Raw genomic sequence first — 24,361 nt, 5'->3', positions numbered from 1 at the left:
GCAGGTCTTCCAAAATTGAAGTTGTAAATCAATGTCTTGTGTAAAAATGTTTGTTGGAGCAGGATCATATAGCACTATTGATGTGAGGAAGAAGGATGAAGTGTTTTGTGTAGAATTTAGAGGATGAAGCAGTGATGGAAGAAGCTAAGTAGAAGTGAATGGAAAGGGGTATATTGCTAGTTAACTTAGTGGAGCAGAGGCCATTGTAGTAGAAAAGAAACATATCAATGAGATGTTGTTGAAGTATGTTGAGGAATCTTTGCCACTCATTCAAATAGCAGTTCCACATGTTTGTGTGTCACATGTTTGCATGTGCCTCTCAAATATATGAGCAGTTCTCTAACATGGATTAAACACAAGCTTTCTAGGAGAGGCCATCAACTTACCAGAGTTCAGTATTTTCTAACTCTAAAGTGGAATCTTGGGTTCTGGGATTCAGTTTCAATAATGATATATATTTAAGTTCATCATGAAAGATTGTGAGACTAAATATCTGAAGTAATTTTAAGGGATTTATGCATTTTTGTTAGCTGCAATGGAAAAAAGATACAAGACTTTCTTTCATACGTTTTCTTTATAAATACATGGAAAATAATTGCTTAATTTTCGTGTGTATTATCAACTGATTTAGACATAAAGGTAGAACAACAATTTGAGAAATCATGTTAGGATGAACTTGAGAATGTTCAGCCTCACAGAGATGCTGTATAGTTATGTCACTTAAATGTTTTGCTTCAGAACCATCATGTAAGCATTGAAAAACAAACAGAAAAGTATGGTTAGGTACGGTTAGAAAAGTACAGTGACCTCAAGACAAATTTCCAAATAATGCTGAATGACTAAGTTCAATTCTTGTACAGGACATTATTCTTCTTGTCTTAGCCAACCAAATAGATGCCGCTTGACTTTCACAGCTGAATTGTTCTATGAAGAGGATGAATTCCATCTTTTAAACTAGTTTCCAATAATTCATCAGGCTATCAATAATACACAAAATAATCTTGCCTTATGAGCCTGAAAGAATGCATGTGTATGTGAAATAGTAAAAAGACTTTAAATATTTTATGTTTATTTCTTGTGGATTTTTTTTTGTTCCAAGTTTAATTTCTTACGTTAAGGACATATGACCTTACATTGAAGATATCCAGTTGAGGGAAAACAACCAACCAAAAGCAAAATAAAAGATTATATTGTGTAATACACAAAATAATCATGATTCCAGTGATGAACATCCTATAAAAAAATGACATTGTCTTCAATCACTGATAATATGGAATTTGGAAAATTAATACCAATATTCCCAATTATAATTTCTTATTAACTGAAGTTCACATTTTTGGGAGAAAGGCATAGTTCATTGAACTGATTCCTTGTTGCTCCTTGGGGGATGAAAGATAAAGTTAATTCCTGTGGGGTTTGAACACTGAGCATAAAAACGATGTAGTAGTCTATGGCATTTTGTTAAGAATTCAGTTGTTTCTGTCCTCTATTACCATTTTATATATTCAATAATTGCAATGAAAACTCTTCAGTATTTGAAATAAAATATAAATAGAATAAAAATAGTTTAAATGAATACATTAAAGAAATGTTCTCCAAATGCATGATGCACACACACATGCACATGCATGCAGACACACACACACACACACATCTCAATATATTTATTTGCATATATACAAATATCATATCAATATTTGAGTTCTCAATGTACCATTTGTTTCGGAAATAAAGCAGTCAGTATATTTATATGAACTAAGCAAGGTTATCGACAGTGTAAACATGTTGAATCTGTCAATATTTTCCACTTTCCTTTCTCTAGCATTTGTTTGGTGAATAAACTTTCTAAAAGTCTGTTACACTTGGTAAGTGTTGAACAGAAATTCACCTTGTCTCTTGATAGTTTACTAGAGTGCATCATCTCTACCTTTTCTATTAAGCTTGTGAGGGATTGGGTTTTATTTATTTATTTATTTATTTTTTTTACTACAAATTGTTAGTGAATCAAAACCATACAACTTTTATAAACTATCACTAGTTAACTTAAAATAGAAATGTCACTTTTATCTGCATGTCATTATTTTCCAAAAATTTTGATTATCTAATTTTATTGAGATCGTCTTGTTTTTAGATTAACATTAAAAAAAAAAAGTCAGTGTTAAATCTAAATTGAATGCCTTAAGTAACTGGATACATAATCCTTTTAGTGATTTAAATCAGTGAATATAGAGTTCAAGTAAGTGTAACATAAAAGAAAGCAATAGATAAAATTTATTTTGTAGAAGACTGAAAAATCTATCCATGCAAAATTTATTATGGGAACAGCTATAAAATAGGAGTTAAATCCCAAAGTTATTGACATACTTAAAAACAGGATTGCTTCTACTAGATCCTCTATTATAGAAATCTTCAAATTTGCTTAGATTATTTTCATTGTAGAAAGCAAATGAATTAGTATCTATGAAATAAATTTTAATGCATTATTTTACAATTTACATTTAGTTGGAACCAATAAAAGCATAGTGACTCTAACTCCAGTAATTCAATAATTACTTCTAACTCTACAGCTCTGAGCAAAACCATGAATTTTTAACTCTTATATGGTTACTGCACATATGTTTGAACTATATATCTTTAGCACAAGTGTCTCTAACCCATGTTAGTATATTCCCAAATTTCAGTAATGTGATGAGGTTTTTAATACTTTCACTTTATTCCAGTAAACCTTATTAAATGAGAAAAATAAATGCTTCTCAGATATTAGATGTACTTTGAAGATGCTCACTTAATTCTATCATTACTTTATTTAGATAAATCAATAGCAGCTGTTTTTTAAAGGTCTAGTGTATCTTACTGAGTTTCTGTTCTGGTTCTTCAAATGGTTACAGGATAAATAGAAGAGGACAGCTAAGTTTAGTGTGAAAATTATCTTGTCAATTTCTCTTTTTTAACATAGACTAAGTAGGCAGTTTTCTACAGTCTACTCTGATTGTCTGATCACAGTGATGGCAGAGGCTGAAAGAATTGAAGATGAGTCTTTTAATTGCTGATGAAACCCTCTTTACTCTTGTATATATCATATATAACAAAGGTGATGGTGGAGAGAAAAGTGGGGAGAGAGAGACTAGTGAATGTGGTATGGAGGAAAGGACCAAACATTAGATGTCATGACACCTGAATAGTTAATAGTCATGTTGTAATATTACTTTTCTTGTAAACAAGTGAGGGTTGGTGATGAGTGGGACATTCGACCATACAAAATCTGTATCACTGGATTCCATCTGACCCATTGGAAAAGTGGACATTAAAATGGTGATATTGATGCTGTTGTTAATATCCCTGCAGTGAGTGGATTTCAATCCAAAACTAGAAGCCAAGGAAATACTTTCCAGTTATAGTTTCCTTCCTTCTGACAGTTATAAGCTATACCCCTGTCTCAATAGTAGAACAAAACTAGACAAAGTTAAACATCTTCATTGGGGATATTACACGAGTATTAATGTTAAGATACAACCTTATAATTTTACAAATACAAAATTAGTTAGCTCAAAAATCTAATTACATTCACTTAAAAATAAGATAAAGTTTTATCACATTTTATTTTCAAAAAATCAAATACTTATTTTGTTTAATTCTATTTGAAAGTTAAAAAGGTACTACATTTTTGCAGTAGTTCTATGCTCCAAATTACTTTTTCACTCATTCCTTTTCTCTCTCCTTCCTCTCTTTCTACCCCACAATTTGAGCACAGTCTCAAAACAATTAGGTTTGCCCCAACTTGTTTCAATGGCTTTTTAACTTGACTGAACATGTTATTCACCACTTAGTCATACTTGTTCTTTTAATGAGGAAGAATTTTTACTGTGTGACTTATTAGTAAAATTGTTGTTAGTGATTTATTTAAATAAACCTAATGAGTTATCTTTGACAGGAAAAAACCCCCAAATATCTTAAATTGTTCTTTGTAAGTTGATTAGATTATAGAGAAATAGATCTATTTTTTTCTTTTCTAATTAAATACTTTTAAGTGTCTAGAGAAAATGTCAAATAAGTAGGACTCTCAGTTCATGGGTTATAAATTAGCTGCAAGCATGCCTGTGTGATTGAAAAGCTTGCTTCCCAGCTATATGATCATTGGTTCAGTCCCGTTGTGTAGCACTTTAGGCAAATATATTTGACTATATCTCTGGGCCAACCAAAGCCTTCTAAGTAAATTTGATAAATGAAAACTGAAAGAAGCCCATTGTATATATGTGTTTGTGTGTACTCTTGTCTTAGCATCATGCAAACAAGCATCACTGTCATACAAGCCATATTGTTTCCAGTCTTCCTTGGAAACCTGTCTGGCTATGGGAAAATATTACCTTGCTTGGAAACAGGTGAGGTTGATGATAGAAAGGGCATCCAGTGATAGAAAATGTCTCAACAAATTCCATCTGACCCATGCAAGCATGAAAAAGTGGAAGTTTAACAATGATGATGAAACTTGTCATACACACACACATACATATATGTGTGTATGTATATATTTTTGTGATTGTCCCATTCCCAATGTTTGACAATTGGTATTGATTTGTTTACCTCTCCTTTACTTAGCAGTTTGGCAAAAAAGACCCATAGAACAAATACCAAAAATAAAAAAATTATTTCTGGGGTTGATTTGTTTGACTAAACTCTACAAAGCAGTGTCCCAGCATGGCCACAGTCCAATGACTGAAACAAAAAAGGGACAAAAGTTGTAAAAAAATTTTCTTTTGACTTTCATACTTTTTAATGTATTCTTAACCATTTTTTTTTTTTCTATGTATATATATATCTGATATAGGATTTACGCATTAGCTAATGAAATAATTTATTCAGTCATTTTCTGTTTTTAGTATAACTTATGAGTCGAAAAACATGTTCTGTCTTGAAAGATATACCACTCTTTCACCTTACCTACTAAAGAATGTTTCTGAAGTAAATAGCAGATTTACTAGTATGTTCTGGCTTTTCACACTTCCACATAATTAAAATTGACCTAGGTACTGCCTGTGTTACCTTGTAACCTATTTCTGACTATCATTGGATAATAAATGTCTTTGCTTCCTAATAGCTGGTTTTGGTCTTATGCAAGTCTACAAGTTATACTTCTAACATCAAAAACCTGCAATTTCATTCTCTTGCACTGACCTTTATGATCAACCTCTGCATATTTGTGTTTTGAGGTTAATGTGTGTCATCTGAAAACAAAACTCATTCTTCAAAGAGGGAATGTTGTGTAAAACCATTCAATTACTGTCTAATTGCTGTTACATTTAACAAAGAGAAGCACAATAAAGTAATTCTTGGTCATCTTTATATTGTACTAGGATATTTTAAAAAGTTGATAGTTAAACAGAAACACATTATAATATAGAAATTTTAAAAAAAGGACAAATATTTATATTTTTTTCTTAAACTTATTCTATTTTTAAGGGTAATTTATAAGATGGATATGTTTTTAGGATTATTTTAAGCACATCTATCACTGATTATGTGTATAATCTGTATTACCTGTGAAGCTCGGTTTTCATACATCTGATCTAAACACTTTCTCTGAAGTCTTTCATTTATTTATACCAAGGATACCTTTTACCATCAATTCATAGCAACATTTTTGTTAGATATTTTCCAATCACATTTCAGGACCATTTTGTTACATACATCAGCTAGTAATTCTGATTCCAAACTGCATTCTCATTTTGCGTATGCTTAACTTATTTTGTAAAAAAACTTGTTTTTATTTAGTACATTAATTAAGAGGGGGTATAATAAAATTTTTGAGCATATTGTGAAGTTGATTGAAATGACTGAAGTTCATTATTGATACCTCATGAAGCCGACAAGAGGTGGCAGCCCTGACATAATTTAAATTTTAAATAGTGATGTACAAGATAGAAACTTAAATATTTCACTTTTAACTATCCGAGGCAAATCTCTCTATTCTGTTTATTATTATATATTCAAATAATCTAAAAAATATTTTTCTTACTTGTTCATTTGTTACTCCCTGCAAACATAACTTCAAGAAGTCTATAAACTTCACTTGCCTGAAATTTTAGAGCAGGAGTTTTTATGACCTTTACTAATGCTTTTTTAAAATTTAGTCTTAAGCCAGGGAGTGGTAACTATTTTCTGTTAAGTAAACTAAGTAAAATAGTTCAGTCATAGAGTTTAAATTTTTGTGATCTTTTGGACAATGGTTTAGTAAGCAAACCACTTAGCTATTGTATTTCTTTACAGAAATTAAACAGACAAATGAATTTTAATTGGATTATATAAAACATTATCATACAATCAATTACAGGTATTTACTTTATGGTTAGAAATTTGTGCATCTTAACCTTGTCTTAGTTATTTTCACTTGAAAGCTGATGATAATAGCTATGCAATCCAAACCATTTCTTTAATTGCTAACCAATCCATACACAATTTCTTCTTACCATCTCATTAATGTTGTTAAGTTCTCATTGCCATCTGTAATTATTCTTTGAAAGAGACTGGCTTTCACCAACCTCAGCAATTGTCCTTTGGATGTGGTTAATTTGCCTAGTTAATTAGTTAATTTTAGTTACCATTCAATTCATTTTATTGCTATTTATTTATTTATTTTTGTCAATTTTTTTTAATTTGCATGTTAATTTCTTGTCGTTGCTGAGTACTTCCATCCAGTTCTGTCTGAATATTCTTCGTTTTAGTCCCATTTTTAAAGATGGCAAGGAAGTTAGAAAAAACTTTACTGCCAGATAAGTGCAGCAACTAGATAAGCAGCCCCTACATTAGCTCAAATTTATTTTGTTCTAGAATTATCAAATAACTTCTTAATAAATTAACTGATGAGTAATAGGGAATAGGTGGACTGGAGCTATTTGTTTTGTATTCACTTTTGCAATTCTTTTTTTTGTGGGGGGGGGGGAACCCCGCTTTGATTCAAATGCATAGTTATTGATGAAAGGATATTATTTAGAATGGTATTTTATTAATTCTTCAAAAATTGTAAAGCTATTAACCTGTATCACTTAACTATTTATTCTGTTCTTCAATTACTGTCTTGTGTCTGCTATTATTGCAATCTGAACTTATCTAAGGATCGAGAGATGTGTCAACAGTAAATGTTGAAATTATAAATTGTTTTAAATTAGTAATTCAGTATTTAATATTTTAAGGGGTTTGTAACTAATTCATTTTTATTTTTACTGTTGCTGTAAAGAGTTTTTACCAATTGAAAGATTATGAGGTGGTGCTGAAAAGTTACTGGCTTTGGGTGAAAAAAAAAAAAAAATACAGGAGGATCAGTTAATTATGATTTTATCCAACATATTCCCCTCTCAGATTCACACACTTATTGCAGTGATCTTTCAGTTTTTCTAAGCCCTGAAAAAAACTTGAAAGGTTAGGCCTCCAATCAGGCCTTTTGTGATACCCTTAAAGTCAGGAACTTTTCCACACACCCTTGTGTAGTTGAAAGAAATAAATAAATGTAGAAAATCCTATATCAATTATGCCACAATCCAGATTCACTTTCACTCTTTGTCTCTCATGCAGGGACCTTAAGTGTTTTACATAATATTGATGACGCTGTCACAAATGAACTAAGTATGCTTTGAAAATAGTGTACAGTATAGGTGTAGCTGTGTGGTAAGAAGCTAGCTTCCCAACCATATGATTCCAGGTTCGGTCCCACTGCATGGCACCTTGGGTAAGTGTCTTCCACTGCCCGTTGTGTGTGTGTGTGTTCATCCCTCCACCATCACTTGACAACTGATGTTGGTGTGTTTATATCCCTGTAACTGAGCAGTTCAACATTCTTTTGTTGAACTGATAGTATAAGTACTAGGCTTACAAAGAATAAGTCTTGGGGTTGATTTCTTTGACTAAAAACCTTTTAAGGTGCTGCTCCAGCATGGCTGCAGTCAAATGACTGAAACAAGTAAATAAGTGAACATGTGCAAAATAAGACTGGGATGGAAAGGTATGAAGATATTCAGATGATTGCCTGTTCATGCTTTCAGAAAGGGTTAAAAGTGTGACTGGAGATATTCATAACAAATAAGTTGTAAGCATGTAGTGAGAAATTCTCAAACCTGGAAGGACAAATACTCTCAAGAAAGAATAGTGTGCTCAGCAATAAACATACATTTAGCTAACAAATATACTTTAGGAATGGTATACATTCCACTGGAATAACCGCAAAATGTAACCGTGTTGATACATTTTATTTGAAAATTTTAGGAAAATTATTATTTCTTTTTTATGACAGTAAGCTATTTTTTAAATCCTTTAAAATATTTTTGAATCACTCTTCTTATCAGTATCTCTCTTTCAGTACACAAGGCTTTGAAAGATTCAATTCAGGGCAAGTATTTTTATCTGGTTCCCCTGTAGCATGCATATCATTACTAAGAAAAGCAAATTTATTTGTTCATCTCAACAAATGAATACATGCATGAAATATTGTCTAATCCCATATTGTAAAGTTATGACATCTATATTCTTGTAAAGTTACTTGTAATTGTATCAGTCACATATTGTCATCCTTTCCTCCAAATGAATGTTTATGATTTTTTTAAAAATCTTCTACTTAGAATTCACATTCAGCTGTAATGAAAATCAGCACATATATTTTCAATAGAATAGAAACATTAAAAAACAATTTTTTAAATCACTTTTAAAATATTTTATGTTGTCCAATCAGTAGTAATCAAGTTGAAGTACATATGTTTGATATGTATCTAGTTATAATGTTAGGTAGTGTATATATTGTAGATTTTCCATCTTTCATTTTTTTTGTTGTTGTTTTTATTTGAAAATGATATGTGTGTAAAATGTGTAAAACTGCTTGCAAAATTGTGAATAATTATTCAAAACTCATTAATGCATTGTATGTTTTGTTTGTGAAATATTGTTCATTGCTTATTAAATCACCTTCATAATAAAGTTATACTCAAGTATTTCTTTCTCTAATGTTAGGAAATATATCGATGAGACAATAGATTAGCAATTATTTGATTTGTGCAAGTTATGAAGAAAGGCAATACTTTTTAAAGCCTTTAAAGAAATCATTTTCAGATATACATAGTGTCTTTACTAGTTTTTACCTATTTTAACACTATGAAAATTCAACTATAATAAATAGATTTTTTTAATTTGCTTTTGAACTTGGATTGTTTCTTAAATTATTTATTCTTAGAAAATAATTTTATAGACTTAAAAAAATTTGTAGTTTATATTATTTTGATTCTTTTGTTATTTGTATTTGTTTTGTCTGATAGCTTTATGGTGAAGATTGAATGAAGTTTTATATTTCTGTAATTATCTTTTAAAGGACTTGGTTTTAATATTAGTTTCCAATAATTGGAAAAGTAGTTCAAATTGGCTTAGAGTTTAAGTTTCAAATTAAACTTAACATGTTTCATCAGTAGCACAGCTAATTTTCTGTGTCATTTATGAGTTTTTCTTCCAAAAACTACCTGAATTGTTCTAGCTAATTTTGTAATTCTTTTGTTATTGTGAATGAGCAATAATATAATAACTACCTGGTCTTTTGCCCCAAATACAATCTTCAATGTAGTTTATAAAAATAAGTATTATGAGAACATCTTAAAAAATTTATGTTTTATTAATTTAACCATATTGTTTAAAGTGATCAAAACAGCATCCACTTAAAAATGATACATTTAAGCTTTAAACTTCACCATGCAATTTGTAATTTTGTACATGTAATGAGGAATTTGGTTTCATAATCTAAACTCCATTTTCTAACAAACTTTTATTTGGAACATATTGAATAGCTTGATTTCTGTACTAGTGGCGTTTTAAGCTTATGATCTTAAGATTTAAAAACTGTTTATGATTATAACTTTGTTATATAGAATATTAAGATTATTAAATTTATCATCTAGCATTATGTAAATAAGTATAACACCTAAAATTTATTTGAATCATTTGGACTAGTACAATATTTATAGCAGCAAAGGCATCCAGTTATATAGTTGTTTGTTCTTACCATACACTAATGACAAAATTCATAATTTAAAAAAGTTGTTAAAGAAAATTTATATGAAATAAAGAGTTGATTGGAAGCTTTTAAAATGTTTGTAAAGAACAAGGTGAAGTAAAATTAACCTGTTTAATTATGACCTTAGTTATTTTTCATGTTCATCTGGAATCTTTTAAGTCCAGAAAACTTGTCATATCTTAACTATCATATTATTCTTATTAAAACCTTTACTTCTACATTATTTATTGCAGAGGAAATATATTTTGTTAATATTATTTATTTAGTACAGAGAGTTATGAAAGAGAACTTCATATTTTTCAAGTCTTATCCTGTTTGCTTCATTTCATCTTTCTTGATGAAATCAAACAAACAGTAATCATAATCAAAGTGAATAACTTAGGTGCCAATAATAGCCCTATTTCCTAGCAAAAAGATGAGGCAACTGTAAAAATAGAAGCAGTCATAATCCATTTTCATATATATATATATATATATATATATATATATATATATATATATATATATGTATATATATATAGCATATAGTTTTATAATTTACATTTTACATTGTTAGTAAAAAGCCAATTTCATGAATTCTAAGTTTATTAACCATTTAAGTAACCCTTCAACTCTGCTTTCGTAATGATCACACACAAAATGTGACTAATAAAGAATTTTACTTTGAATTAAGTATTCATAGATATTTTTTGAGATAAGGAATTAAAGACTATGGGTACTTATTGTGTTCTGAATAGGTTGTAACTTCTTTTAAAAAGACTTTATGATTTGCTGTTATTTTTGTTGTGATGTGTATGTGTGATTTTCTTTTGGTTACTTGTTTTTTTTTCTAATCTTTTTTCTTTATTCATTTCATCCATTTGATTTTTAAAGACTTATTCTTTGAATTTATTCAGCGTGAACCTTAATATTGTGGTGGTGCTTATCATTAAAGTGTGTTACCACATTTTGAGAGTGTACAAAATGAAAATTTTGCTTTCTGCTGTTGAATTCAGATTTTGAGATTATTACTTGAAATCTGTACTAATTCAATAATGTGTGTGTGTGTGTGTGTGGACATCAATCATTTCAGAATTATTTCCTAAAATAATCAAATATTGCTGAAAAACATTTAATAGTTAAATTTACATTTAAGCATTCTTAGAGATTTGTCAGTTGTATATCTAGGGATATTTTATAAATATAGTAGGCAATAACAACTCAGCCAAATTTTTTGAATTGCATATAATTGCAGTTTGTGTAAGAGACAAGTATACATTTTAAATATATCACTTCATGTGAAACTAAAGTGGCCATTCTAATTATATATAAATAACTGTTAAAAACATTTCATTCTTTTCAAATGACAGAAAAGAAAGGAAGTAATTTATATCCTGTTGATAGACTTCATTGTATAATATCTTCAGCTTAATGATTCTGCATACACAGAATTAAAATCTAACAGAAAAAAATCTGAGATGAAGCATAACTAAAAAACATGTAAGGTAATATATATTATATAGACATAATTCAGTATTAAAAAAAAAGAGATTACTTTAGTAGGTTACTTGACAAATGTTTTTATCTTTTTATTCCCAAATGATACTTAATCATGTATGCTGAAAATGTCCTGGACAAAAGCATGACTGCTAAAACTTTTTACCTCACTTCCCTAAAACATCAATCGTTTTTCATGAGCCTGAATTATATTACAAAAATATTTACAGCATTGAGATATAAGTATGGATCAGATATGACCAACTTATGGCACATACACAATAAATGGTGCACTGGATGAAATGGCCCATTGCATACCATCCATAATTGTTCAGTATACATTTGATACTTGTTTCATCCTGAGGCAACTTCCCGCACAGGACTGTTGCAACGTTTTGCTAGTTAGTCTGCAGTTGAAACTACTATACTACAGGGCTGTATTTTATTAGTCTTTTGTAAAAATTTGCAGATTTGTACTTTTTTTTTTTTAATTAAGTCTTATGCTTACATTATCCAGCACAGCTCAAAATAAAAATAAAAATAATGTGATAGTGTGAACTGAATAAACAGAGGAGAAAGTGAGCTCTTATTAACAAGTTCTTTATGAAAACTGCTGTGCAATGTTTGTGATAAGTTTCTCACTTAATAGAAGACATTATCTTGAAGATACTACAAACACATCAACCTAAAATAGAACAAAAACCAAAGCTATTACTTAGTCCTGAGTAACCAAAAAGGCATTTGATTCAGAAAAAGGAAGAAATCAAAAATAGACCATAATATATATATCAATAGAAGTTATAAAAAGTTGATGAAATTGCTGTAGCATTGGTCAAAAAATGGAAGCCTTTACTTGATGGGTAAAAAATTGTTAGGCCTTATTTGCAAAGTGTCTCAATAAAAATATTGTGAGTAGATTAAATTGCTCTGTCAAAGAAAATAACTATGAGATAAACCAAAGAACTTACTTGTGATGTATCTGAGCAACTGAATGGCTTTTTTCATGCTTGTACTTGATATCTTTAGCTTTGTATGAATCATCTAACATGTTGTATAGCCTAATTATGCAGTTTTAAAAGAGAAATTAATATCAATTTTGGTCTGTGAAGAACTTTTTGATTTTGAGTCATTTCAAGGAAAATGAATAGTATCTGACATCAGTATCTATACTGATGGAGTTCTATTGGGGATTGGTAAAGTTAAGACTACAACTTTTCTTGAAAATTTCTAGATTGTTCTTTACTAAAGTTATCATTGTTTTATACACTACTGAAAAACTTTAAAGTTGCAGCAAGTGATGCTAGTGGTTGTGGAATGTATGAGACAAAGCATTAAGCAAATGAGAATTTGGAGAATGTTGTGAAATGTTAGATTAGGAATATAGTATTCTAGTCTTTGAGTGTGAGGTTTGCTGGGTTCTTTGAGGGCAGGTCTATAATCTAGAAGAGAAAACTGAGTTGCCTGAAGAAAGAGTCTTTTTTTATGTGAAAACAACTGGCTATTTGTCGCTACTATCTCAATAATCAAAATTGAAACTACTGGCAAGAACAAATTGTTTCTTAGCTTAATATATGACACCAAGACATTTAAAATAAATGAAATTAAAATTCAACCAGAAAATGCAGATTTGAACCAGTTTTCATACTTAAGAGCAAAGTACAATGCACTGAAGATAATGCCAATTTTCACAAGAAAATATCAAAAAAATCTAAACCTATTTTTACTTACCTTAAGTCCTGAAAATGCCTATTGACATACATGCCTAGAAAGCAAATTCTTTATTAAAAATGAAATTTAATGAAATTTTCTCAGTTCCAAATACTCTTAAGTCATGATTAAAATTCTGGCAATCATTATTCTGTGAACACACCTATTTCTGAGTAAGGTAATATTTCTTCTAGTCCTTTGAACACAGAAACAGCACAATAGCTGGACATGATTTCACAGAAGATTACAAATGAATGACACTCTTGTATGCTGGTGACATTTTATATATACATATGATGGGCTTTCAATTTCCATCTATCAAGGTTTTGATCAATGTGGAGGTGTAGTAGAAGACACTTGCTCAAGGTGTCACAGTGGGACTGAACTGCAGTTGGGAAGTGAACTTCTTAATTTCACATGTAAAAATCTAAATTTATCTATATTAACATTTTATACAAGTCTTGAATAGGGTGAAAGATCTGTGACGTGCATCTGAACTCATGCATGAAAAAAATTGGCACATTGAATGGAAAATGGTGTCCATACCTCATAGATTATCTTGGTTAAAAACCAAAAATTCGAGCTATAATTTATATAATCATTTTTGTGATTTAGTTGATGTATTTGAAAATATTTAATCATAGTGTCTGATCCATTCAAAAGAATTCCAGATGTTATTAATATATAAAATATTTTCTCTTCAAACAAAATTTAGTTTGGATGATTGATATATAAAAAGCATCAGTTTATATGACAGTATATGCAAAAGAATATGCAAAATCTTGAGAAAAATGTATCATTCTTCAGTGATTGATATTTACAAACACTTTGCTTTTTGCTTATAATGAAAAGAAAAGAAAAACACCAGGAGTTTTGTTATGAAAATAGGATAGATTTAAGTTTAGAAATTATCTGAAATATAATTGTCAAGTATATCTACAGAAATATACTAGTGTATAACCTGATTTAAGGGAATTAAATTATATAGATTGAAAGAGGAAACAACTTTGAAATTTCGTTCTGATGAAGTAAATATTGAAACACTAGTGTTTCAGAGTAGATAAAACATGATCTGTTAAAAAGGTTGTCTACTAGTGGAAAACCTGAACTCTGCTATTGGAACAACTGAAATCTTTTATTTTTCATGTTCCCATTTTATCTCTATTTCCTTTCAAATCCATTTTTTGGATGCATTTTTTTGGGGGGGGGATCTGTCAATTCACAGTAAAAGTAATCATTATTGAAGGAAGATATTTTCTTTTTAAATGAATTATATAGAGCTCAGAAAGCCCTTTGTATTATATAAACATTTTTAATGCTAGACACAGGAAACTGTTGTTGTTTTTTTTCTTTTATACCAAGCATTAAAAGTGTGCAAGAAAAACCATAAACCAATTAAGGCAAACTTTTGTTTTAATTTCCTTAAATCGAGATCAATATAATAAATATTCATAACTCAAGTTACATTATTTTATTCATATAACTTGTGAGAAACTGGATTTGCCAGTTACTAGTAAGTAGTGTTTGGTCAGCAAACAGTAAATATGTATCTGTTAGATGTGTACAAGGGGTTATAGAAATTTCATCATCCTATTATTGTTGTATATTTCAAATGTATTAAATATACATTAGTAATAAGAATTATTCAGTCTATACTTCTATAATATATTATAAAAATAATACAGTCATTCAAATGTATGGTCTTTATTTTATTCACAATCATTTTCATAGCTATTTTAGTGGTTTTTTGGGGAGGAGGGGGGACTGTTTTGAAGTTTGTTATTTCACAGTGATTTAGTATACTTAAAATTAACTTTATTTATGGAAAATAGAAATTTTTATTGACTCTAAGGAAATTCTTTACCTTTTCATAAAATCTTAATAGTTAAAAATGAAATTATTTCTTGCAAAACCACACAAGTATGGATTTCAGAGAAGAAAAATTGAATGTCATTCTTTTCTCAAGGACAGTAACAATGCAAAAATATGCTTTTGTTCATTTATAGGAAGTGTATTCATAGTTGGCATGAATTTCATTTTACTATCACAATGTAAGAGTAGTGAAGATGGCCACATTTTCTTTATTGAATTTAATTTCTTATTATTCAAAGTTCAAATTCCACTAGACCTGGAAGTGTCTTTTATCCATTGGAGGTGTGTGGGTCAATAAGATAACTTCCAAAGACTGATTATATCAACTTTATCCCCTTCAAATACAGTTGTCCTTGTGTCTTGAAAACAACTCATTTTGTAGCATTCCAATGCTGGTTTAAGAAAATAATCCATACTCTATTTAAATCTTACGTAAAATCATCTGATGTGGGTTTGGGCATTTGAAATTTTGAATAATAAAGCACATTTCTGGGTATTCTAAATAAATTTAAATAATATTTAATTACCCTAGATAGTTTCCAATTGGTATGTTGCTAGACCTTATCTGTTTAATTGGGTGTCTTGGCAAAAGAAAGGATAACCTTAAATTAAAGAGTAGCTTAAATTAAGTAGCTTGCTTACCAACCACATGGTTCCAGGTTCAGTCCCACTGTGTGGCACCTTGGGCAAGTGTCTTCTACTATAGCCTTGAGTCGACCAAAGCCTTGTTAATGGATTTGGTAGACGGAAACTGAAAGAAGCCTGTCGTATATATATGCATAAATATATATATATAAGTATATATTTGTGTGTCTGTTTTTGTCCCCCCACCATTGCTTAACAACTGACATTGGTGTGTTTACATCCCCGTAACTTAGTAGTTTGGCAATAGAAACTGATAGAATAAGTACTAGACTTACAAAAAATTTGTTCAACTAAAGGCAGTGCTCCAGCATGGCTGCAGTCAAATGACTGAAACAAGTAAAAAAATAAAGAATATATATAAAGGAACAAAAATAGCTCTTTTTCATCTCTTAACTATGTAGAACAGATTTTCAGATATTAAGGGGGTGGGGGTCAGGAAACAAGCCAAATAAAAATCATTGGATTGCTCTTGTAAAGTTTTCTAGTCTATCACAGACTATGTAATAGAGTATAAAGACCTCTGATCATTTTTCCATTTGGTTTAGTATGATCTCAGATCTTTATTTAGGAAAATAACATTCTCATAAGTTGTGAAGAGATATTATTGTCCATGACTGTGATATAATGGAGATAACATTCAGAAAGCTGTTGTTGTTGCTACAGATGATTATTATGTATCAAGTAAGCAGTGATGTGAAACTGCTACTTCTATTGCTGCTGCTGCTAATCTGCAAATATAGTAGTCCTTTACCACTCTTTTTTTATTATTGTTGTTCTCCTAGCAAGCCAAGTCTGACTCATTTTGGATTTTTAGTTAAAGCTGTTTCACTTCATTCACATTGCTAATGTCTATGGTAAAAGCAAAACCTTCCCTTTTAGTTTTTGTAAAAATATAAGGCTAAAGTCATGTTTGAGTATATTATATGCAGTTGAAATAATGTCTAAGAATAAAACTGTGTAGACCTTAAAGTATAATAGACAATCGATTAATTGGAGCCTGACTTCCTTAAAGAACAAGAATATTATATTTGAGTGTAGACTAATAACTTAATCTATTGAAATTACACCCATAAAAAAATCATTAGCATTGACAATTTTTTTCAAGGAAGCCAAGGAAAAGAACTTTTGTGCCTTTCCTGACAATAACTATCATTAATGCTAATGATTATCCTTCTCATTATGGGTATAATTTCAATTAATCAAAAATCCTTTTTTGACTCAATATATTGACATCTAACTATATATTCTTTATGAAGAAGGCATCCCTGAGAAATTTCCAATGCTATTTAAATTGCGTAGCTGGTGAATATTTATCTTAATATTTTGAGATTTATAATGCAAGGAAAATATTTTGTATGATTGAATAATCTGTAAAGCAATTTTTAATTCTTAATTCTTATATATTATATATTTTCATTTATAGATCTGCTGCATGTAATAGAAGTGTGTATATATGCTGCACTTTTGTATATCAGCTTATATACCTTTTATTTTGTGGTCTGTGTGGTTATGTATTAATAAAATCTTCAGTATTATGCTTCATTATAAAATGCATCTCTGAAAATTAAAGTAATATTTTTTTTACTGGTGAAAAGTCATTTAAAAATCAATTTCAATTTCCATAAGTAAATTTTCATTATCGATTTAACTATTCTTGACCAGATCAAGACAGATTAAAATAGTTGTGACACTTGATTTCTGAGTTTTATGGTTTTATCTTTTTAGAGCGCATCATTTGTTGAATGTTAATCTATGCTGGCATGGGTTGGATGGGTTGACAGGATCTGATGGGTCTGAGGACTGCATCATTCCCCAGTGTCTGCTTTGACATGGTTTCTTCAGCTGGATAGTACCAGTCACTTAATGATATGTACTGGATTTTTTTCCACCAGCACTACTAAGGTTGTTATGCACCTTACAGATAAAAGAGCCTCTTTGACTGAATGGTGCTACAGTAGAGAGAGAGAGGTGGCTTTATGCTCAGAGCTGAGTGGTTAAAATATGAAAGAAAGAAAGAGAGCACTTCTCTTACTACATGGCTATTCACATTACTGAAGTGTAGGGTGGGAGTAATAGAGGTGGAACTGGAAAGAGAGGTAAAATAGCAGTGATGAGGTGCCAGGGTAGACACACACACACACACCCTGGCAAATGGCCTATTAATCTGGATACTTTATAGTTTTATAACTGGTAAGATAACATACACTAAAACTTTTCAAAATGGTGTGGGTACTTAATTTAAACCTGCCTTTGTTCACTGATTCTAGTCTTTTCAACTTCTATCTTTGTTATACTTATCTTTGTTGAGAAATGAAATATTGATGAAAATGATGAACGATTTATCATCTATGACTAAGACTGCCAATGATTCAGTCTTGTGAATTTTCCATATGCTACAACGTTGTCTTGTGGTGGAGTTGCTATATAACCTAAAATTAGCTATTGTAAAAAATGAGAAGGGTATTGAAAATTGTAGACAAGTTTAATTTGACTGAGAATAGATTTCATTGAAAAGTAGAATAAAATTACCTTGAAAGTGTAAAAATATTTCTCTCTATAGTAAAAATTACAATCATTGCCAAGATGTATTTTTTCTTTCTTTTTTTATAAGTCAGCAAAAAAGAATTAAAAACTGTCAATGAAAGCTACAATAAATTGGGAGCAAAAGGGCCTACAGTTGTTAATTATCTCTGATGAGTATAGTATGGCAATAGTGAAAGACTTAGCAGCAACCCTGTAGAATCCTTTTTGATTGTGATGTGCTAATAGTGTTTTTGTGTAATAGGAAAGTTGGCAATAAACAAACACAAGGGGTGGGAAGCAGAGTTGTGGCTGTATGTTAGATCAGTACCAATATTTAAAATAACTCAAATATGGCTAAATATAAAAGGTAACACAGTTTAAATATTAAATTCAAATAATAAATGATGACATACATATTCATTCTTGATATGTTCCAGCAAACTTGAACATGAATATACCAATCACTGTTGTATTTCATCATTGGACAATAATTTCTCCTTTCAGGTGAATATGTGTTCATAACGCTTGAGTCATTGGAGTAAGGGGACTTTGGAAAACTGTTGTTTCAACTTTGTTGTGTTTCCTCAACCAAAGTTATCTCAGACCAATGAATCTAACAAGAATTTCGGGCTCTGTTTATAGGATTCAGCTAACAAATTGTTGTTGATGTGTGCTGATATTTGCCAACCAATAATAGCCATGTGGATGGTAAACAGTGAGAATCAGAGTGATGATATATTCATTCTTAAGATATTCTGGTTAGATTTAAATGTGATTAACTAATTACTGTTGTATTTTGTCATTGGAAAACAGTTTCTCCTTTCAATTGAATGTGCGTTCATAGCACATTCAATTCATTGGATAGTGGGGCTTTTGGAATCGGTGTTTTGTCCTTGTTGTGTCTCCTCAGCCAAAGCTACCAGTAAATTTGAGTTTTTGGAGAAGAGTTAATGCAACAGTGATTAGCATATCACATTTAAATCTGATGGAGTATATTAGAAATGAATATGTATATTATCATTTTTATTTTCACTGTTTACCATGCACATAATGATTTATTATCCATTGGCAGACATTACTCTTTTACTTGTTTCAGTCATTTGACTGTGGCCATGCTGGAGCATTGCCTTTAGTCGAGCAAATCGACCCCAGGACTTATTCTTTGAAAGCCTAGTACTTATTCTATCAGTCTCTTTTGCCGAACCGCTAAGCTACAGGGACATAAACACACCAGCATCGGTTGTCAAATGATGTTGGGGGGACAAGCAGACATACAAACATATACACACACATACATATATATACATATATACGACAGGCTTCTTTCAGTTTCCATCTACCAAATCCACTCACAAGGCTTTGGTCAGCCCGAGGCTATAGTAGAAGACACTCGCCCAAGGTGCCACGCAGTGGGACTGAACCTGGAACCATGTGGTTGGTAAGCAAGCTACTTACCACACAGCCACTCCTACGCCTAATAATTTTTTCACTGAATCGTATAAACAAGAGTAAAAATATCCCCTGTTAGACTCATTGATCTGGGGGTAGCTTTGGTTGAGGAGACACCCAACAAGATTGAATCACAGGTGTCTTAAAGTCCCCCATATCCCAATGAATTATGTTATGAACATACATTTGTCTAAAAGGTGATGTTCTCCAATGACAAAATGCAATAGCAATTAACATATTCATGTTTCAATCTGCCAAAATGTATTTTAACAATGAATATGTATGACATTGTTTTGATTTTTGTTGTTGATCATGAAGATTTTTCAAATAATGAAATAATACTGAAAATTTAATACTTTAAAAAGATGCAAGAAAAAAATTATGGAGAAGAGTATGTTTGATATGATGGGTCAAGATAAATTAAGATTCATTATAATCATTAGTGTGTGGGTGGGGTTGGGGCATCAGTTTAACTATTTCTTGAGAATGCTTTATCCTTTTCTTTCATTCGTAGACAAGGAATAAATTTCAAATTATCTGTCCGAAAGCACTTAAAAAAACCTGTAACTCAACTGAACGTATTATTTTGTTGGTTTGAAAATTATATTTTTCTAAATTCTAATAGTCTAAAAATTTTAGTTGGAATTGTGTAATAGCTAACACATATGCAAAACTGTACCTTTTTGCAATAGGTATTCAGCTGTTCATTCATTGTTACAGCTAAAAAATTTTGACAAACTTATGTGAGGCAATACTGTACTAACATAATTGTATCATATTGTAGCATTTATCTTACATCATCAGGAAATATTACTATCTTTTAAGTTCCAATCAAACTGTAACTGATAAGAATGCTCATCAGTTAGATCAGGGGTCACCAATCTATGGCCCACGGGCCAGATCCAGTCTGTGAGGTCAGTTCATCTGGCCTGCCACTACACTGTACCTTTTGTGTAAGTACCTTCAATGAGAGTTCATTGCCTCTGATATGGCATCAGTGTTTGGAACAACTTATGTCTGAGAGCAAACATTTTCAAAAATAAAGTATGTGAAGTTAGCACATTGAATGAGGTTTATTTGAAAGCAATTCTCTTGGTTGGATGCAGCAATTCCAAAGCAAACATTGATATCTTAAAAGCTAAACAACCATATGTTGGTTGTCTTTATTTTTTGTGTATTCACTGTATTGTATTGAATAAAATGGCTATGTGGCTCGTGCTTGTCATTCTCTCAGTTATCTGGCCTGCCGTGAAAAAAAGTTTGGTGACCCATGAGTTAGATGGATGTGCTACTCTCCTCTCTCACAAGCCCATTTACAAAATTCAAAAATATGAGTAGCAAGTAGTGATAATTTTTGTCTCAATGGTATGCTATATTTGGAATTTAGAAATAAAAAGGCTATGTGATACCTTAACCATGGCTGTTATTTGCTAATGGAAACACCATAACTGTTTCAGTTCTATATTTAAGAGATGAGGAATTATGTACGTTATTTACATTCGACGGATATTTGTCCTCATCTTGTTTGTTGTTAACACAACATTTCGGCTGATATACCCTCCAGCCTTTTTCAGGTGTCTTGGGGAAATTTTTAACCTAGGTTCTCATTCCTAAGGTATCCTTCGATGTTGTTGTTATTATTATTACTATTATTATTATTATTATTATTATTATTCAGGTCACTGCTTGGAATTGAACTCGGAATCTTGTTGTTAGTAGCCCGTGCTCTTAACCACTACACCATATGGCCATGGTCGTATGGCGTAGTGGTTAAGAGCACGGGCTACTAACCCCAAGATTCCGAGTTCGATTCCAAGCAGTGACCTGAACAATAATAATATAATGACAACAACATTGAAGGATACCTTAGGAATGAGAACCCAGGTTCGAAATTTCCCCAAGACACCTGAAGAAGGCTGGAGGGTATATCAGCCGAAATGTTGTGTTAACAACAAACAAGATGAGGACAAATATCCGTCGAATGTACATAAAGTAAATAATGTACCTAACTGTTTCTTTAGTAAATGACATTTTCTGAATACATGAGTATCATGAATTACATTTCTATTTGTTGTGGGTGAATGCCTTATTTTTGTTTTAAATTGTAATTAGTGGACAATAGGCTGTGGTAAGAAGTTTGCTTCCCAAGCACATGGTTCTGCGTGGCACCTTGGGCAAGTGTCTTTTATCATAGCCTTGGACTGACCAAAGTCTTATGAGTGGATTTGGAAGACGGAAACTGAAAGAAGCCCGTCGTGTGTGTGTGTGTATATATATATATATATGTATATGTGTGTGTGTGTGTGTGTGTGTGTGTGTGTGTGTGTGTATATGTATATGTGTGTGTGTGTGTGTGTGTGTGTATGTAATAGTGTGTCTGTGTTTGACCCCCCCCCCACTATCACTTGACAACCAATGTTGGTGTATTTATGTCCCCCGTAACTTAGTGGTTCAGCAATAGAGACTGATAAATAAGTACTAAGCTTACAAAGAATAAGTCTTAGGATTGATTTATTCAACTAAAAAGAATAAAAGAATAGCAATAATAGTTACAGGTTTACAATGGGCCAGCCCAACGCTGCTTTCCTGGCAGAGAGTGTTCAAAGTGAGTGTCATTAACTCAGTGGAGAACAAATAGCACAATGTATTTTATTTGAAAAATACATTCTTAATTTTTTCACCAATATTTACATTCTTTAATAATATACATTAGTGAGATTCACGCATGCATGTATGCAAATACACATGCATGCACACTTTACTCTTTTATTGATTTCAGTCATTGGACTGAGATTATGCTGAGACTCTGCTTTGACAGATTTAATCAATCAAATTGAACCCCAGTATTTTTGTATCTGATGCTTGCTTTGTCAAACCTTTTTGCCAAATTAAGTTACAGAGGTATAAACTAACATCAGTTGTCAAACAGTGAGACAAACACAAAGATGCACACTCACACACACACAAGATGCCTGCTCAGTTTCTGCTTATGAAATTTCCAAAGATACTGATCACCCAGAGGCTGTTAAGGCATTTGCACAAAGTAGCATGCAGTGGAATTGAACTGTAAATTTGCAATGTGATATTCCTCACCACACAACCATCCTCACATTCTTAATGGGAAAATTATAATGGTGTAGTCTTGAGCATTCAAACTACATTTTGATAGTATTTTAGAATAAATGTTTTAAAGTATAAGTTTACAATAATAATTAAAATCAACTGATACAGTTCTTTCATGTACAATTAAAATATTTTTCAGAAGTTTCTTGCTAAAAACAAATCGTTTGATTATTTTTAAAACAGTATTGTGATCTATTGAAATTATTTTTGTAATTGCTTGAGTTTTCAGTTGCTTCATTTTTTAATTCTAATTCTTTTTCTTTTGTGTGTGTGGTATTTTATCACTTTAATCTACTTTTTGAAATACTATTTATTTCAGTGGTTGATATTATAAAAATTTAAAAAATGCTACCCTGTTTATGTTTCTTAAAAGTTTGCCTATGTCAGATGTTATTGTAAATGTCTGATTTTGAAATCTTAGGCAAGAAAGGAATTACTGTTACCTTTCAAGTGTTAGAATGTTTAGGAAAATGTTATGTGAGAAGCTTACATGGTTTTAAACGCATCACTAAAGGAGCAAGATCTACCTTACAGTGCCATATATGTCAGCAGCTAGGCTGTAGACCTGGTATCAAGTTCTGCTTCTATGCTGGATTTGTTTTCTTTTCTTCCCATATCACTTTTTCCTTTCACTCATCATATTAATAATTATGTTTTCTATTTGGATCTTTATCTTATAAACCAAGTATTTTTAATTTTTCAAGAATTTGATTTCTCTATTGTGGTATGTGTATATAATATATAATCATGCACTCATTAGACACTGCTCCCCATTATATTGCAAGTAAGTGAAAGAGAGTATTCATTGTTATGTAGAGTGGAATACTGTTTATTTAAGGCTGAATTTGTGTGAGTTGTTATTCAGAGATTTTCATTCCTGATCCCAAGTGAATGAAGATTGGGAATGAGAAACATCAGTCACATCTTACATACACTGAGCTTTGGAAAACAAAAAATTTTCATATCTAATTGTGTCTGATGTATCTTACTATGTTTAAGAATTGAAGCAGATTCTGTGAGTTGAAGTAAAGTCTGTGAAGATCTCCAGGAAATTGGATGTCAATGAAGATGTAAAAGGCTGCTCATTGGTAATATAGAATGCCAAGATTCAAAATGAAAATGTAAATGACTGTTGGTTAGAAGGGTTGAACAAAAAATAGCTCTTTCCTATGCATGAACTGGCATTACAACAGATTTTTAATTGATCACTTAACATTGTATAGTGGTACCTGAAAAGCTATCCTTCCACCTACATAAAATTACTTCTGTGGAGTCACAAAAAATAGAAGCTACTAAAATATTCATCACAGATGAAGGTTTGGTGCTATCTGCTAATATTCTGCAAGTCGTTGGCATTTTTGGAAAGTATATCAGGGGTTGTTAAACCTTTTGATGGCAAAATTGTTGTTAGGAGACTTTCCCATAATATCAGAGGTCTTAATGCTGCTACAACTGAAAATTGTGTTAAATCATCTCAGTTTTGGCCTAATCTAAAAATGTTTAAGCTTGTCAGAAAACATGATCACA

The 24,361-nt window shown here is 31.0% G+C and overlaps 1 protein-coding gene across 22 annotated transcripts in view; it reads left to right on the top strand.

Annotated features, from left to right (window-relative positions):
• The window catches only part of LOC106881190 (uncharacterized), a 185,571-nt gene that overhangs the window by 20,003 nt on the left and 141,207 nt on the right, over nt 1-24,361 (top strand). For 11 of the 22 annotated variants that reach the window (XM_089359916.1, XM_089359904.1, XM_089359905.1 and 8 more), the window contains one exon: nt 8,348-8,377. The exons of the other annotated variants lie outside the window; for them this stretch is intronic. In XM_089359916.1, coding sequence (XP_089216042.1) covers nt 8,348-8,377 — 30 coding nt within the window. The remainder of the gene's footprint in view (nt 1-8,347; nt 8,378-24,361) is intronic. 22 annotated transcript variants of the gene reach the window in all.

This window comes from Octopus bimaculoides, chromosome 11, assembly GCF_046866305.1.
Source record: "Octopus bimaculoides isolate indiv1 chromosome 11, ASM4686630v1, whole genome shotgun sequence".
Classification (NCBI taxonomy): domain Eukaryota; kingdom Metazoa; phylum Mollusca; class Cephalopoda; order Octopoda; family Octopodidae; genus Octopus; species Octopus bimaculoides.
Note: the sequence above shows the minus strand (reverse complement) of the source record. Positions and strands in the feature narration are given on the sequence as shown.